The sequence below is a fragment of the Coregonus lavaretus genome (assembly GCF_964263955.1).
Source record: "Coregonus lavaretus genome assembly, chromosome: 2".
NCBI classification, from domain to species: Eukaryota; Metazoa; Chordata; class Actinopteri; order Salmoniformes; family Salmonidae; genus Coregonus; species Coregonus lavaretus.
Window position 1 is genome coordinate 5,167,275 of NC_139989.1, and position 16,568 is coordinate 5,183,842.

Genomic DNA, 16,568 nt, shown 5'->3' on the forward strand with positions numbered 1-16,568 from the left:
TTCTATTTTTGACTTTGACTTTTACTTCACTACATTCCTAAAGAAAATAATGTACTTTTTACTCCATACATTTTCCCTGACACCCAAAAGACCTCGTTACATTTTGAATGCTTAGCAGGACAGGAAAATGGTCCCATTCACTCACTTATCAAAAGAACGTCCCTGCTCATCCCTACTGCCTCTGATCTGGCGTACTCGCTAAACACACATGCTTCGTTTGTAGATGATGTCTGAGTGTTGGAGTGTGTCCCTGGCTAACCATAAATAAATAAAATAAGAAAATGGTGCCGTCTGGTTTGCTTAATATAAGACATTTGAAATGATTTATACTTTTACTTTTACTTTGATACATATGTATATTTTAGCTATTACATTTACTTTCGATACTGAAGTATATATAAAACCAAATACTTTTCGACTTTTACTCAAGTAGTGTTTTACTGGGTGACTTTCACTTTTACTTGAGTCATTAAGGTTTCTTTACTTTTACTCAAGTATGACAATTGGATACTTTTTCCATCACTGAGAAGGTTGGGGGGAAAATGTAAATGAAACATTAAAGGCCCAATGCAGCTGTTTGTATATCAATATCACAACATTTCTTGGTAACAAATATTTACTGTACTAGATTTCCATTAAAATGGCCAAAAATAGGTTCATTTTTTTGACTGCACTGGGCCTTTAATTTAACAGCACCCTAACAACTAATTCCTATGAAACTGGTATGAATGAATGCTTTTCACAGTCAGTGAAGCTTTATCCCTGACTCTCCCCTCTTCTGAACTTATCCCAGATGCATTGCGAACAGTAAAAGCATGAAAGGTGCTGTGTTGACGATAGGTAGGTACTCAGCAATATGACATCTTCATTGACAGCAGGATGACATCCTGCTCACAGAAACCAACAACAACATTCAAATCTGCCAGGATTTCATTCTTAGTGTAGGCAATGCTAGGCATGCCTCAAAGGTTGTTGTTGATATCTGTAAGCAGGAAGTCATTCCACTGTGTATGAGGATTTCATATAGCTGAGTCTACCTTTAGTACAATGTTTTGCAGAAGTTACTCCCTCATAGTTACCCTGCAATAATATGTAAAATGTTACATTATTTAGATTTGTGCTCACAAAGTAGTGATGACTTTCCTTATGTATGGGGTGTCCGGTATTGTTTTTAAAGTAACAGTTGTATGTGGGGACAGATATCGATGCTGGTTCTCATGGAAACCATAGCCTTGCCAGCTCAACTGTTTGAAATCTCCCTTCCGGCCCCTTGTACTACAATACTGTTGCTGGATGTAAAGCTTTGTCATTGTATCGTGTCACCATGCAACTGCTAGAATGCCAATGGTATTCTATTTTTTTCTGGACAAATTGAAGTTCCTGTGCTAATAGACTGCCTTGCAATGCCAGTGTTGTTTTGAAAAAATATCAGCCAGTGTCACGATCGTGTGAAGGATGAGACCAACGCGCAGCGCGTGTACCAATAAACATGATGACTTTATTTAATTAAAGTGCAACACGAGAAAACAACAAAATACGATACGTGAAGTTCCACTACTGATACAGACAGCAGCAACACGGAAACAAAAACCCACCAACCCCACAGGAAAACATTCAGAATAAATATGGCTCCCAATCAGAGATAACGAGCCGAACAGCTGACACTCGTTACCTCCGATTGGGAGTCATAGACAAACCTAGAAATACAACCAACAGAAAGGCAAACCTAGAAATACAAAACCAAAACAAAAGACACCCTAAAAGAAAATAACAACCCTGGCTCAACAATCAGAGTCCCTGGAGCCAGAGTGTTACAGTACCCCCCCCTAAAGGTGCGCACTCCGGGCGCACCAGCATACCGTCTAGGGGAGGGTCTGGGTGGGCGTCTGTCCAGGTGGCGGCTCTGGCCCAGGTCGTGGTCCCCACCCCACCATAGTCATTACCCACTTACTTAGCCTCCTACACATTACCACCCCCCAACTACACCCCACTGGGTTAAGGGGCGGCACCGGACTAAGGGGCAGCACCGGACTAAGGACCAGCACCGGGATAAGGGGCAGCACCGGGCTAAGGGGCAGCACCGGGCTAAGGGGCAGCACCGGGCTAAGGACCAGCACCGGGATAAGGACCAGCACCAGGCTAAGGAACAGTACCTGACTAAGTGGCAGCACCGGACTGAGGGGCAGCTCCGGACTGAATGACGGATCCTGGCAGGCTGGCTCTGGCGGATCCTGCTGCTCATGGCTGGCTGACGGATCTGGCTGCTCATGGCAGGCGGAAGGCTCTGGCTGATCCCGTCTGGCGGAAGGCTCTGGCTGATCCGGTCTGACGGAAGGCTCTGGCTGCTCCTGTCTGGCGGAAGGCTCTGGCTGATCCTGTCTGACAGAAGGCTCTGGCTGATCCTGTCTGGCGGAAGGCTCTGGCTTATCCTGTCTGGCGGAAGGCTCTGGCTGATCCTGTCTGGCGGAAGGCTCTGGCTGATCCTGTCTGGCGGAAGGCTCTGGCTGATCCTGTCTGGCGGAGAGCTCTAGCGGCTCCGATCTGGCGGACGGCTCTGAAGGCTCATGGCAGACGAGCGGCTTTGTAGGCTCTGTACAGACGGGTAGTTCAGACGGCGTTGGGCAGACGGGCAGTTCAGACGGCGTTGGACAGACGGGCAGTTCAGACGGCGTTGGGCAGACGGGCAGTTCAGACGGCGTTGGGCCGACAGGCAGTTCAGGCGCCGTTGGGCAGACGGGCAGTTCAGACGGCGTTGGGCAGACGGGCAGTTCAGGCCCCGTTGGGCAGACGGCAGACTCTGGCCGTCTGAGGCGCACCGTAGGCCTGTTGCGTGGTGCCGGAACTGGAGGTACCGGGCTGAGGACACGCATCACAGGGCTAGTGCGGGGAGAAGCAACAGGGCATGCTTGGCCCTGGGGACGCACCGTAGGCCTGATGCGTGGTGCCGGAACTGGAGGTACCGGGCTGAGGACACGCATCACAGGGCTAGTGCGGGGAGAAGCAACAGGGCATGCTTGGCCCTGGGGACGCACCGTAGGCCTGATGCGTGGTGCCGGAACTGGAGGTACCGGGCTGAGGACACGCATCACAAGGCTAGTGCGGGGAGTCGGAACAGGGCATGCTGGACCCTGGGGACTCCCATAACGCCTAGTGCGGGGAGCCGGACCAGGCCGGGCTGGGCTGGCGACGCGCACCGTATCCCTGGTGCGAGTGGCCGGAACAGGCCGGGCCGGGCTGGCGAAGCGCACCGTATCCCTGGTGCGTGGAGTAGGAACAGGCCGGGCTGGGCTGGCGACGCACACCGTATCCCTGGTGCGAGTGGCCGGAACAGGCCGGGCCGGGCTGGCGAAGCGCACCGTATCCCTGGTGCGTGGAGTAGGAACAGGCAGGGCTGAGCTGGCGACGCACACCGTATCCCTGGTGCGAGTGGCCGGAACAGGCCGGGCCGGGCTGGCGAAGCGCACCGTATCCCTGGTGCGTGGAGTAGGAACAGGCCGGTCCATACCGGGAACACACACCACTGGCCTCAACCGAGGATCAGGAACGGGCCGGACCGGACTGGCAACACACCTCAGTCCTTCACGCCGTGCCACACACACATCCCTGCCTCTTCTCGCCAATGGCTCCCGTACTCCGTTAGCCCTCTCACCTATACTCCCTGTGGCAGCTTCCTGCTGCCCAGCCGCCCAAGCCATGTGCCCCCCCCCAAAAATTTCTTGGGGTTGCCTCTCGTCCTTCCGACGAAAAACCTGCTGCCGCCGATGCTCCTCTCTTGCCAGGGCCTTGATCTTCCCCCAAGGTCCCTTGCCCCCGAGCATGTCCTCCCAGGACCACGATTTGCCCACCTGGGCCATCGCCAGCCTCTCGATCTCCTTACCCGGCGCCTCCACCCATGTCCAGTCTCTTAGCTCCTGTACACGCTGCTTGGTCTTGGTATGGTGGGTTTTTCTGTCACGATCGTGTGAAGGATGAGACCAACGCGCAGCGCGTGTACCAATAAACATGATGACTTTATTTAATTAAAGTGCAACACGAGAAAACAACAAAATACGATACGTGAAGTTCCACTACTGATACAGACAGCAGCAACACGGAAACAAAAACCCACCAACCCCACAGGAAAACATTCAGAATAAATATGGCTCCCAATCAGAGATAACGAGCCGAACAGCTGACACTCGTTACCTCCGATTGGGAGTCATAGACAAACCTAGAAATACAACCAACAGAAAGGCAAACCTAGAAATACAAAACCAAAACAAAAGACACCCTAAAAGAAAATAACAACCCTGGCTCAACAATCAGAGTCCCTGGAGCCAGAGTGTTACAGCCAGACATATTATGTGTGGTATTTGGAGAGAACTGAAGGCAGAAGAAGGCTAGAGGATATTTTTTTTATTTTTCCATGAATGGAATAGTTGACTTGAAGTTGTGAACAGCAGTGACTTTCAACTAAATGCCTCAGTGGCTCTTCCCCACTGTATTTTCCGTTTGGTTTTCTCTCCCCCATATTGGAATGAGTTTACATTTCAAAGGCTTTTATTGAGTGGCTTAGAAGCTTCAGCTCCTGCCAATTCACCATGTTGTCATCTTAATATTCTTTATCTGTAACTAACAGTCTGCATTGGTAATATTGACTGATCCTAGTGATGGCGTCACAAACCCATTGTATCTTCAGTCAACAAAAGGAAAGCGTTCCCATTTGGTTGATAGATTACATTATCTAATCTTGTCTGAATATTATTGGAACGGTGTAAGGTATGATGTTCCAAAAACATCCTCATCACGTTCAAGCAACATCTCCATGGCTTTTTGAGAATGATTGTTGCTGCAATGTTTTACAAATGGGACATTCTCAGAACAATTCCATCCTAGACAATTAGATGTTAGAGGAAAATGATAATTATGTGAACCTAAACATGTTTTTAAGCTAAAACAGAGAAAATACACCTCAGATATTTGGTCAGGTATCTGTGTTTACATGTGTCCCATTGTCTACACTCCCCACAGTAACTTTCCTCTCCAAACAAGAATGGGTTAATGTTATAGCCTCTTTGGAAAGTCCCTCCTTGGAGTGACCATCCAATACATTATTTTAATTCAGGTTTTCTCTTTCCCCCGGCTATGCAGCGTTTATTTCAGTCTCTCTTCAAAATGGCCATTCACGACAACCCTTTCCTGCTTTTGTTTGCCAATTCCAGAGAGCCTCTCTCTGTCTTCAACATCCGTGTCAATCCTCAGTCACCTTTTCCCATCCAATCCCCCTGGGCCAGTATTACAATCCCCCTTTGAAGAAGATCTAAGAAGATGATCATAACATTGATGTTGGTCATTAATGTTGTAAATTGATGTTTTACTGGTCCTCTTGAATTAGTTATCTACACTTTTTGCAGCAATGGGTTTTGTACCTATGTAATTAGCGGGCAAAACTGGCTGCAATGATGTCTTCATGACGTCTTTTAAGACTTCATGGTCAGGTTGTATACTGGTTTTAAAAGGATAACAATCAAAATATAATTTCTTTCCCATGACATCTTGATGTCGTTATGAAAAATACGTCTTTACCTGGTCTTAACAGAGACCAGTTGGTTGTAGTCTGATTATGTGGCAAATAACCAGCAAATAACCAGCAAATAACCAGCACAATTTAAAATCATAGCAGAGGTCATTTCAACGTTCTCTTGACAAGCTGAAATGACGGAATCCAGCACTACAATTGTCCCAAGTGCAAATCAATAACTAAGACAGGTCTGGGAATATTGCTACACCACTCTGGTAGCTTATCATTCTTTTATACCATTACTGCTCTAAACACAATAGTGTGACAATAAAAAATGTGACTTTAGACACTGTGACTTTAGACACTATGTGACTTTAGACACTGTGACTTTAGACACTATGTGACTTTAGACACTGTGACTTTAGACACTATGTGACTTTAGACACGGAACAGGACTTAAGTCAATTGACTGCCTCTATTGGGCTGTAAGTGAGCATAAGTCTACCTTGTGAGTAAATCATGCATTAAAAATGTAAGTAGGATATTTGAGTTATGTGCGGGTATAGTATTCGGCTTGTTAAGACTACAAAGTTGGCCACATAACAGAAATAAAATGTATTGCAATAGCTATAGTACAGTACTACAACATTTAATCTGGATTGATGCCATCCACTTATTGTCATTTATGATTGAGAATGAATTGCAAGCTTCAGATAGATAGTAGAATGACATTGAGGGACCAAGTTAGTACCACAACTACATCCTCCCATTGTTGCTGTGACACAGGGAGCATGCTTGTTTTTGCGCCTGCAGTGAAAGTCCATTTATAAAATCACAGTTAATGACAGCAATTTGGACCTGCACTAATGGCTTCTATATTTTCGATGAAGGCTTCGAGGACCAAAATGTCAATATTATCAACCAAAATTAATCAATAAACGTCCCGGTTTGTTAAACAAGTTATAGTGGTACCTTTATCCTTGCCATTTTTGCTCTGTATTTTTTGCACACAGACAACCTGTACTCTAACATGATCTCATTTGAAACAAACGCCCCCTTTTCCAATTTACTTCATTTATTCATTGAGGAAATGAGAATTGCCTCAGACCAGAATAGTGGTTTGAATGTAATGTAAGATTCAATGTGAGATGAGAACCATGTACTTGATTAGAACTGCATCATGGACTTGACAAGTCAAACATCCTCTCTCTCTCTCTCTCTCTCTCTCTCTCTCTCTCTCTCTCTCTCTCTCTCTCTCTCTCTCTCTCTCTCTCTCTCTCTCTCTCTCTCTCTCTCTCTCTCTCTCTCTCTCTCTCTCTCTCTCTCTCTCTCTCTCTCTCTCTCTCTCACTATATGACACCTCCCCATGCATCCCAGCAGACAATTTGTCTTCATTGATATTTTCCTATCAAGTAAGCAGCCGCAGAGCTCGAGCAACTTCAAAGTAATAGAAAAGCCATAGGTCAACATTAGCATTGATTATGTTTAGCACCAACAGAAGCATACAGTGAGTTGAGATCGAGCTGAAGAGCCTTGCTCTCTGCAAACAGACAGCCATACGGCCAAGGGAACAGGGAGCAGTAGCTTTGTTCTTTTTTTGACAGCTGAGGCTATACTTGAGAGGCTGAGTAAGTCTCCTCGCTCCATTTGTGAAGTGGACTCCGGGGCCCGGCGAAGCATGACTTCTTGACACCTGCAGATAGATGACCTTGGACTGCTATCGAACAGAGTACAGACTGGTTATTTTCTGATTACATTCGGTGTCTGGCCCTGTGTTAACCTCTAGCAGCCTCAAGGAAATTACTGGGAGATTAGAACTATCACATTTGAGAAATTAGCACTTTTAATTAAGCCCGTTTATGGTTTCTGAGAAATTTCTCCCATTAAGCGTTCCTTGGCTTAATTCAAGGAAGCTATCAAGAAGGATGTAGAGCAGGGGTATCAAACATATGGCCCGTGGGTAGTTTGAGTAAAAACAAAAATCTCTATGAAATAATATAAAAAAATTAACTCGATATACTTTAAAATGACTAAAACCAAATTGAAACTGTGTAGAAATGATAATGGACCTACATTCTTCACTGTGTCCAGCTCGCTAATAATCACCAAAATGAAAGCTAAACAGTCAGGGAGCATCGAAAACTCAAAAAACTATGGCAATATAATAAATGTTCAGTGCGGCCCTCCGACCTCATTGATGACCGAATGCGGCCCTCGGGGCAAAATGAGTTTGACACCACTGATGTAGTGGAACATATCATACTGACGACATGTTACCCTCCTGGAACAGAAAAGGAGAGCCTGCAATGCTGATACAGGAAAGGGGCTTCCCCAAACTGTTGCCACAGTTGGAAGCACAGAATCGTCTAGAATATCATTGTATGCTGTAGCGTTATGATTTCCCTTCACTGGAACTAAGGGGTCTAACCTGAACCATGAAAAACAGCCCCAGACCATTATTCCTCCTCCACCAAACTGTACAGTTGGCACTATGCATTGGGGCAGGTATCGTTCTCCTGGCATCCGCCAAACCTATAAAGACGTTATAACTTGTTCGTTAAAGTAACACAGTAGGAAAGTTTTTCTACTTTCAACAAGAACAGGCGTCAACTATTCAGTGTATCCAATGTGACAGTCAAAGCTGAATTTAAACTGATCGTGGCAGGGCTTTGGCATTCCCCAGCCTCCTCTATCTACCTCAGGGAAGGCTGTGTACCTCTGACACTTTCAAATGGGGTTGCAGGCAGCTCAGTGGCGTGTTGTCGCCTGGCCCGCTTGGTTTATCAGAGAGATTTCATTTTCATGGTGTGTGCCCAGAGCTACCTTGTGCTGGATTGACTGTTGGATGTTATTTTGGTCCTGGCGTATGTTTGCAAAACCATCGCTGAAGTGTGACATAGGAGGGAAAGAGTGAAATACCTTCCTCTTCCTTATTAATTGCTATGGATACAGTGCTTTCCATGACATTGAGTGTGTTATCAGTGTGTTATCAGTGTTATCAGTTTGTTATCAGTGTGTTATCAGTGTTATCAGTGTGTTATCAGTGTGTTATCAGTGTGTTATCAGTTTGTTATCTGTTTGTTATCAGTGTGTTATCATGTGTTATCAGTTTGTTATCTGTGTGTTATCAGTTTGTTATCAGTGTGTTATCAATTTTTATCAGTGTGTTATATGTGTGTTATCAGTTTGTTATCAGTTTGTTATCAGTTTGTTATAATTGTGTTATCATTGTGTTATCAGTGTGTTATCAGTCTCAGTTTGTTATCAGTGTGTTATCAGTTTCAGTTTGTTATCAGTGTGTTATCAGTTTGTTATCAGTGTGTTATCGGTGTGTTATCAGTTTGTTATCAGTGTGTTATCAGTGTGTTATCAGTGTGTTATCTGTTTCAGTTTGTTATCAGTGTGTTATCAGTTTCAGTTTGTTATCGGTGTGTTATCAATTTGTTATCAGTGTGTTATCAGTTTGTTATCAGTGTGTTATCAGTGTGTTATCAGTTTCAGTTTGTTATCAGTGTGTTATCAGTTTGTTATCATTGTGTTATCAGTGTGTTATCAGTGTGTTATCAGTGTGTTATCAGTGTGTTATCAGTCTCAGTTTGTTATCAGTCTGTTATCAGTTTGTTATTAGTGTGTTATCAGTTTCAGTTTGTTATCAGTGTGTTATCAGTGTGTTATCAGTGTGTTATCAGTGTGTTATCAGTTTGTTATCATTGTGTTATCAGTGTGTTATCAGTTTCAGTTTGTTATCAGTGTTTTATCAGTTTCAGTTTGTTATCAGTGTGTTATCAGTGTTTCCTTCCAGACTTTCCAGACGAGGTGGAAACTAAAACTGTAAATTGAAACCAATAATAGACAAACTCTTTCAGGTGGGGGGAAAGTGAGCCATGAGCTGCCTATACAATGGTGGGGGAACACAGTGTGGGTATAAGGGAAGCTGAATGCCTTTGTGTCTGGGATGTACATAGTATTGAAGGTTTGTCAGGGGGAGGGGGGGGACTGATTTGTGAAAACACTCAGTGTGACGACCCTGTATTCGTGTCATGCCCCGCTACCGTTTGAACTTATCACACGTAGCGATCACAGACCCCTCTGCTTTGAACACATATCCTGCGGGAGGAAATTGCTAAATTTAGCGTAGTTATCCCCCGGGTGAGACTGAACTAAACAGCATAGTTTTTGTAATCACATATAAAGTAAAAACAACTGTGGGTTCACTCAGAATGCGTACACTGTCTTTAAGGACAGTTGTGGTTTCGAGTCAATATCCAACAATTACAAAGTCTACGAGACTGTCTGTTTTAATGTGTTCAGCACCTTTGATACATCGTAGACATTCTGAGTGATTCCACAGTGTGGTTTACCTATCTGTGATTGATTGGATTTGGGCATAAGACTGGCACTTGAAGGAGAAAACAAGGAACATGGTTTTACTGCCTGGTCATTGAGGTACTGTAGTTGTGCTAGTAAGAAAATGGGGGGAGGGTGAGACAAAGAGCAACCGAGGTGAAAACTAAACGAATGCGTGAGAGTGTGTGTGTGTGTGTTCTCTAGTAGGTGCTTCTGTGATGCTCTGGTTTTGAAGAGCTGCGAAAGAGGTTTCAAATTCCCACATAACAGGATTTCTACACAGGCTCATTGAGGGAGTAACATGCAGCTGGGTCAGGGAGGAGGATAGAAGATTGATTATGTGTGTGTCCCACACTTGGCAGTACCAGCGCCAAACAACAGACATGGCATGAAGTCAGATTGGAGGTTTCACACTGCGCCATATCGCCTCTACTCCCTCTCTGTCCTGTGCTGGGGTTGTGTATGCCCTCTAAGCAACGTTTCTCAATCCTCTCCTCTGAGATCCCCGTTCCATGAATTTGATCTATTCCCAGAGATAGTGTAGAGGATGACTAAGGGGACCGCTACGGTCTTCCTGAGACCTACCAGTACCATCTCCCCACAACCAGAAGGTGCTTTTGGAGTATGTTGTGTTACAGTGCAGAGGGTTGTCAATTTCCACTCTGTCACACAAGCACACCTGATTGAACTTGTCAACTAATCATCAAGCCCTTAGTCTAGTCGAATCAGGTGTGGTAGTCAGGAGTGGTAGTCAGGTGTGGTAGTCAGGTGTGCTATTCAGGTGTGCTAGTTATGTGTTCTAGTCAGGTGTGGTAGTCAGGTGTGGTAGTCAGGTGTGGTAGTCAGGTGTGCTATTCAGGTGTGCTAGTCATGTGTTCTAGTCAGGTGTGGTAGTCAGGTGTGGTAGTCAGGTGTGGGAGTCAGGTGTGGTGGTCAGGTCTGATAGTTCAGGGCTACAACAACATTGTGAAACATCTGGGGCTCCACAGGGAGAGGTTTGACAAACACTGTACTAAAAGCTCAGAGAAGAGTTCTACCTCCTATGCCATCCTATCCTATCCTATCCTATCCTATCCTATCCTATCCTATCCTATCCTATCCTATCCTATACTATACTATACTATACTATACTCCCTCCATACACTGAGAGTCAGATGCGACATTTCTGTATTAGTAATCACGGCAGGGGATAGACTCTTGATGGAGTAAATATTCATCAGAGAGAGCCCCCTCGGGGTGGGGGCACAGGTTCAGCCGACAGGACGACAGGTGTCCTAAGAGACAGACAGTAGCTCTGAGCAGTGCCAGTCACCATTTCTTTATCCTTCCCCTATCGCTAAACTCTATCTGAGATACTGCCATAGACAGCCACCGCAGCACACAGTTAAGGGCTTTTCACACTACTGAGCCGAACCAAGCAGAGACAAACCAAGCTGCACTGAGCTGGCCTGGTTACGCATCCACTTTAGTTGCTGGAATCGTGCTGAAAATGACAATGTGAAAAGTAAAAATCCTTGCCGGCATGGTTTGGTTCAGGTCAGCACGATAGCGTGCAAAGGGGAACTAGCTATAGCCATCTCCTCAGCTTCAACATTATAATAACGCTCTCTTCCCCCCTGATTTCAGTGTGCGCTCGTGCATGACAACAGCAGCAGCAGCAACAACATCCGACATCAGACAGCTTGGCATTGTTCCAGAAAACTCCTTAATGAATTTGTTCCTCTGGGCATCATTTACTCATTTAGCGATTCTCACACTGCTGTTTCATGAACTGTGGGTTCATATTTCATTATTTTTTGTCAGCCAGGATGTGTTTAGAATGGGAAAGGTAATGACCAGCTGGTCAGAATTGTCAGTTTTATGTTAAAGGTTCTATATATGTTTCAGTTTTGTCAACAAAGTTTAAAGCTGCAATATGTAACTTTTTGGCTGATGCGACCAAATTCACATAGAAAAGGGAGTTCTAGATCTGTCATTCTCATTGAAAGCAAGTCTAAGAAGCGGTAGATCTGTTCTATTTGCACAATTTCTATGCTTCCCATTCTTAAGTTTCGTTTTTGCATCTTTTACTTTCGGTTTTGTACACCAGCTTCAAACAGCTGAAAATACAATATTTTTGGTTATTGAAAATATATTTCACAGCGGTTTAGATGGTACAATGGTTCTCTACACATTGCTTGTTTTGTCACATTAACTGAAATTAGGCGAACTATTCAAATTCAAATTTTTGCAACCAGGAAATGGCAGAGTGATTTCTGCATATTGCACCTTTAATATTGATGCCAAATGAAGTCATGCTTCACTGAGACTGTTGTCATGACTACTAACTCTGTTTCAAGTCTGTGTGATTTTGTCTTTGACAGTGAACCCTTGGATGACAAAAGGATTGTCAGGTAAGCAAGGTTTAGCTTACATCTCCTTCTGAAGACATGAAACACTGTGTAGCACAGCTTACAAATGCTGGACTTTTGATGTTTTTAGAAGAAGTCATTTTAACCTTGTGATAACAATAATAGTCAAAATTGACAAAATGTACTTTCCTGACTTCTGACATGCCCTGTGCCAGAAGTAATAGCCGCTATTTGTTATAACAATAGATTCAGTTCTGGGTTGTGTTCATGAGGCAATGGAAAGAAAATGGACTGAAACCGGGAGAGACAATCTGGACTCCATTAAGAAACACTAATTTTTGTTTTCAGTTGCAGAACTTTTTCTGTTGCTTGCCCTAATGAACATGACCCTAATGTTACTGTGGAACATTACATGTCATGTTTCTTTCTGTAATTTGGACCTTCTGTAATTTGGACCTTTTTATGTCCTGCAGCCACCGAGAATATCAATGTTGAGTCTATACCACGAAGGCCTAGTGTGGCTCTGTGCAACGAGACCCAGCTGCTGTGGGAGATGGAGATGTGTGGGGAGGGCTTCAAGCAAGAGATGGCCTATGTGGATCCCCAAAACTGGTGCAACTTAACACACTTCATCAGGTAAAAGACTCCCCTGCCCTCTCTTGCCCTTTCAGTCTCATCAGAACAAGCCAGAGTCATATCAATGCACTGCCCCAGTTCTTAAAGGCACTCAGTATAATTTTGGAATAAATCTGTGTGAGAACGGAAAGGTGGGATTAGTTCCAGCCAGCAAAACCTGTGTAGCCCCACTCCACCTGTTGGTAAACATTTTGCTTTTGGAGGCAGTCTAAGATTTGGAACTTGAAGCCAAAATAAAACATATTTCAACTAAAATGATCATTTCAGCACTAAAAATGTTGTACAACATCTTGGGTAAGCTCAGAACAGTTTTCCTACTTAAAAAGTTGACTTAAGAGACATGCTGTAGGAGAAATCAAAGAATACTGTATTGCAGTGTAGGTAGTCTAGTAAAAAAAATGTGCCAATGAATCTGTGCCCGCTCTCTGTGTGTGAATGCATGCATCTGGCTCTTTGTGTATGAACAGGACATTGGCATCCAAATGCCAGTTGGCATAGTAAATCCAGGGGGCTGTTTGCCTGGCTGGGCCTGCCCAGTGTTAATTTCCCCCTCGCCAATGAGCGGCACCTGTGTCTGCTGGCTGACCCAGTATGGTTCTCTTACACCCTTCAATCGTCCACACACACAGATACATACACACGCAAACACACACATACACAGGCATACTCACACACCCATACAGTGCATTCGAAAAGTATTCAGACCTCTTGACTTTTCACACATTTTGTTATGTTACAGCCTTATACTAAAGTGGATTAAATTGTTTTTCCCCCTCATCAATCTACACACAATACCCCATAATGACAAAGCAAAAACAGGTTTTTAGACATTTTTGCAAATGTATTACAAATAAAAAACTAAGTATTCAGACCCTTTACTCAGTACTTTGTTGAAGCACCTTTGGCAGTGATTACAGCCTCGAGTCTTCTTTGGTATGACGCTACAAGCTTGGCACACCTGTATTTGGGGAGTTTCTCCCATTCTTCTCTGCAGATCCTCTCAAGCTCTATCAGGTTGGATGGGGAGCGTCACTCCACAGCTATTTTCAGGTCTCTCCAGAGATGTTTGATCGGGTTCAAGTCCGGGCTCTGGCTGGGCCACTCAAGGACATTCAGAGATTTTCCCGAAGCCACTCCTGCGTTGTCTTGGCTCTGTGCTTAGGGTCGTTGTCCTGTTGGAAGGTGAACCGTCACCTCAGTCTGAGGTCCTGAGCGCTCTGGAGCAGGTTATCATCAAGGATCTCTCTGTACTTTGCTCCGTTCATCTTTCCCTCGATCCTCACTAGTCTCCCAGTCCCTGCCGCTGAAAAACATCCACACAGCATGATGCTGCCACCACCATGCTTCACTGTAGGGATGGTACAAGGTTTCCTCCAGACGTGATCCCTTGGCATTCAGGCCAAAGAGTTCAATTTTGGTTTCATCAGACCAGAGAATCTTGTTTCTCATTGGTCTGAAGGTCATTTAGGTGCCTTTTGGCAAACTCCAAGCGGGCTGTCATGTGCCTTTTACTGAAGAGTGACTTCCATCTGGCCACACTACCATAAAGGCCTGATTGGTGGAGTGCTGCAGAGATGGTTGTCCTTCTGGGAGGTTCTCCCATCTCCACAGAGGGACTCTGGAGCTCTGTCAGAGTGACCATTGGTTTCTTGGTCAGCTCCCTGACCAATTCTTCTCTGCGATTGCTCAGTTTGGCCGGGAGGCCAGCTCTAGGAAGAGTCTTGGTGGTTCCAACCTTCTTCCATTTAAGAATGATGGAGGCCACTGTGTTCTTGGGGACCTTCAATAATGCAGACAATTTTTGGTACCCTTCCCCAGATCTGTGCCTCGACACAATCCTGTCTTGGAGCTCTACGGACAATTCCTTTGACCTCATGGCTTGGTTTTGGCTCTGACATGCACTGTCAACTGTAGGACATTATATAGACAGGTGTGTGCCTTTCCAAATTATGTCCAATCAATTGAATTTACCACAGGTGGACTCCAATCAAGTTGTAGAAACATCTCATGGATGATCAATGGAAACAGGATTAACCTGAGCTCAATTTCGAGTCTCATAGCAAAGGGTCTGAATACTTATGTAAATAAGGTATTTCTGTTTTTATTTGTAATACATTTGCAAAAATTTATAAAAAGCTGTTTTTGCTTTGTCATTGTGGGGTATTGTGTGTAGATTGATTAGGGAAAACATTTATTTAATCCATTTTAGAATAAGGCTGTAACATAACAAAATGTGGATGAAGTCAAGGGGTCTGAATACTTTCCGAATGCACTGTATATGCCAAATCAACACTAAAGAAATGTCCCTCTGTAAATGTCAATGTTATGTAAATAATTGTGCTGGGGATTCCGAGGCCTAGCATTGATTTTTGCCCTACTGGATCTGATTAAGCCTCAATAAAACTCAGCATGAATGACAGAGAACGTAATAGGGATTCAATCAGGGTTGTGATAATCAGCCTGAGCTGCTAAAGAGATGGATGATGTTGTATCAAGCCATCAAGTTAGGATTAGATTCCATCATAGAATAGCCTATCTCTTTTCAAAACATAATATCAAATAGGTATCTCCTGGCGTAGCTCAGAGTTTAGTCTAATGAGTAACACAGTGAGGGCTTTCGAAAGATGGCCACTTGTGTTGCAATTTCAGATGGCAACATTTATGAAAGAATTGAGCCATTGACCAAAAACACCTCTCTATTACCAACAGATGGCCAGATCTTTGTGTGAAATTATCTTTACAGGGTGAAACTGACATTTCTGTCACGACTTCGGCCGATGCTGCCTCCCCTCCTTGTTCAGGCAGGCTTCGGCGTTCGTCGTCACCGGTTTACTAGCCACTGCCGCCTCAATCATCATATCAATTGTCTCGTCTTGTCAATCACACACACCTGGTTCCTATCCCCTAATTAGTCTATGTATAAGTGTTCCCTCTGCCCCCTTGTCCTTGTGGGTGATTGTTAATTGTGAGAGTATGTAGCTCGGTGGAGCTACTCATAACATTGTGTTGCCAGGGTAGATTTTCCCCCTGTGCCTATGTATTATTGGATTCCGTTACAGTGTGATTGCCAGGGATGTTTGTTTCCCCTGTGCCTGTTTCGTTGATCGCTATTGGAGCGCATTTGTGTGTCAACGAAGGAATAAACTCTGTATTCGGCGATTACTCTCCTGCGCCTGACTCCTTTCACCACACAATTTCCACAAACCCTTCCCTCCTGCTTTTCCCTCTTCCCCCTAGAGTAAGTGAAGCCTCCTCTGTTCCTAGAATGAAGGTGTCCACATGGGAATTGTTAATTAACTCATTAACTTTTTCGACCATCACACCATTGTGTGAGTCACTTTCTTGTGGGCATCTCACAGATGATTTCTGGGAAAAAATATATGGCACAAGCTGTACCTTGTACGATACCTCTTATTATGTGCAGTAGCTCGTATTGTCAAGACATTGCTTACATTTTCTCTAATCAAGACAGCCGTTACCATACATACCAGCTTGAAAATTATATTTACAGTACTTGTTAACATGTTATTCATGAGACATATATATTCTCATGGACATCCCATGGGAGTCTGTGGTGCTCTGATGAGAAAGAAATAGAATGAGAGAAAGTGAAGGACCTTTGGTCCTCGTTTATGTTCCGCGCTGAGAAAAAACGAAGCATGCGGCCATGTCAGCGAGCCGTCGGTATAAGTTAGAGTGAACTCTCTCCAAAATACACGGCCATCTACAAATGT

At 44.4% G+C, this 16,568-nt stretch overlaps 1 protein-coding gene across 1 annotated transcript in view; it reads left to right on the forward strand.

The window, feature by feature from the left end:
• LOC311102751 (receptor activity-modifying protein 3-like) overlaps positions 1-16,568 on the forward strand; it is a 47,196-nt gene that overhangs the window by 11,481 nt on the left and 19,147 nt on the right. Inside the window, exons 2-3 of the mRNA XM_084144137.1 lie at positions 12,211-12,240; positions 12,672-12,834. Of these exons, the coding sequence (XP_084000263.1) occupies positions 12,211-12,240; positions 12,672-12,834 (193 nt within the window). The remainder of the gene's footprint in view (positions 1-12,210; positions 12,241-12,671; positions 12,835-16,568) is intronic.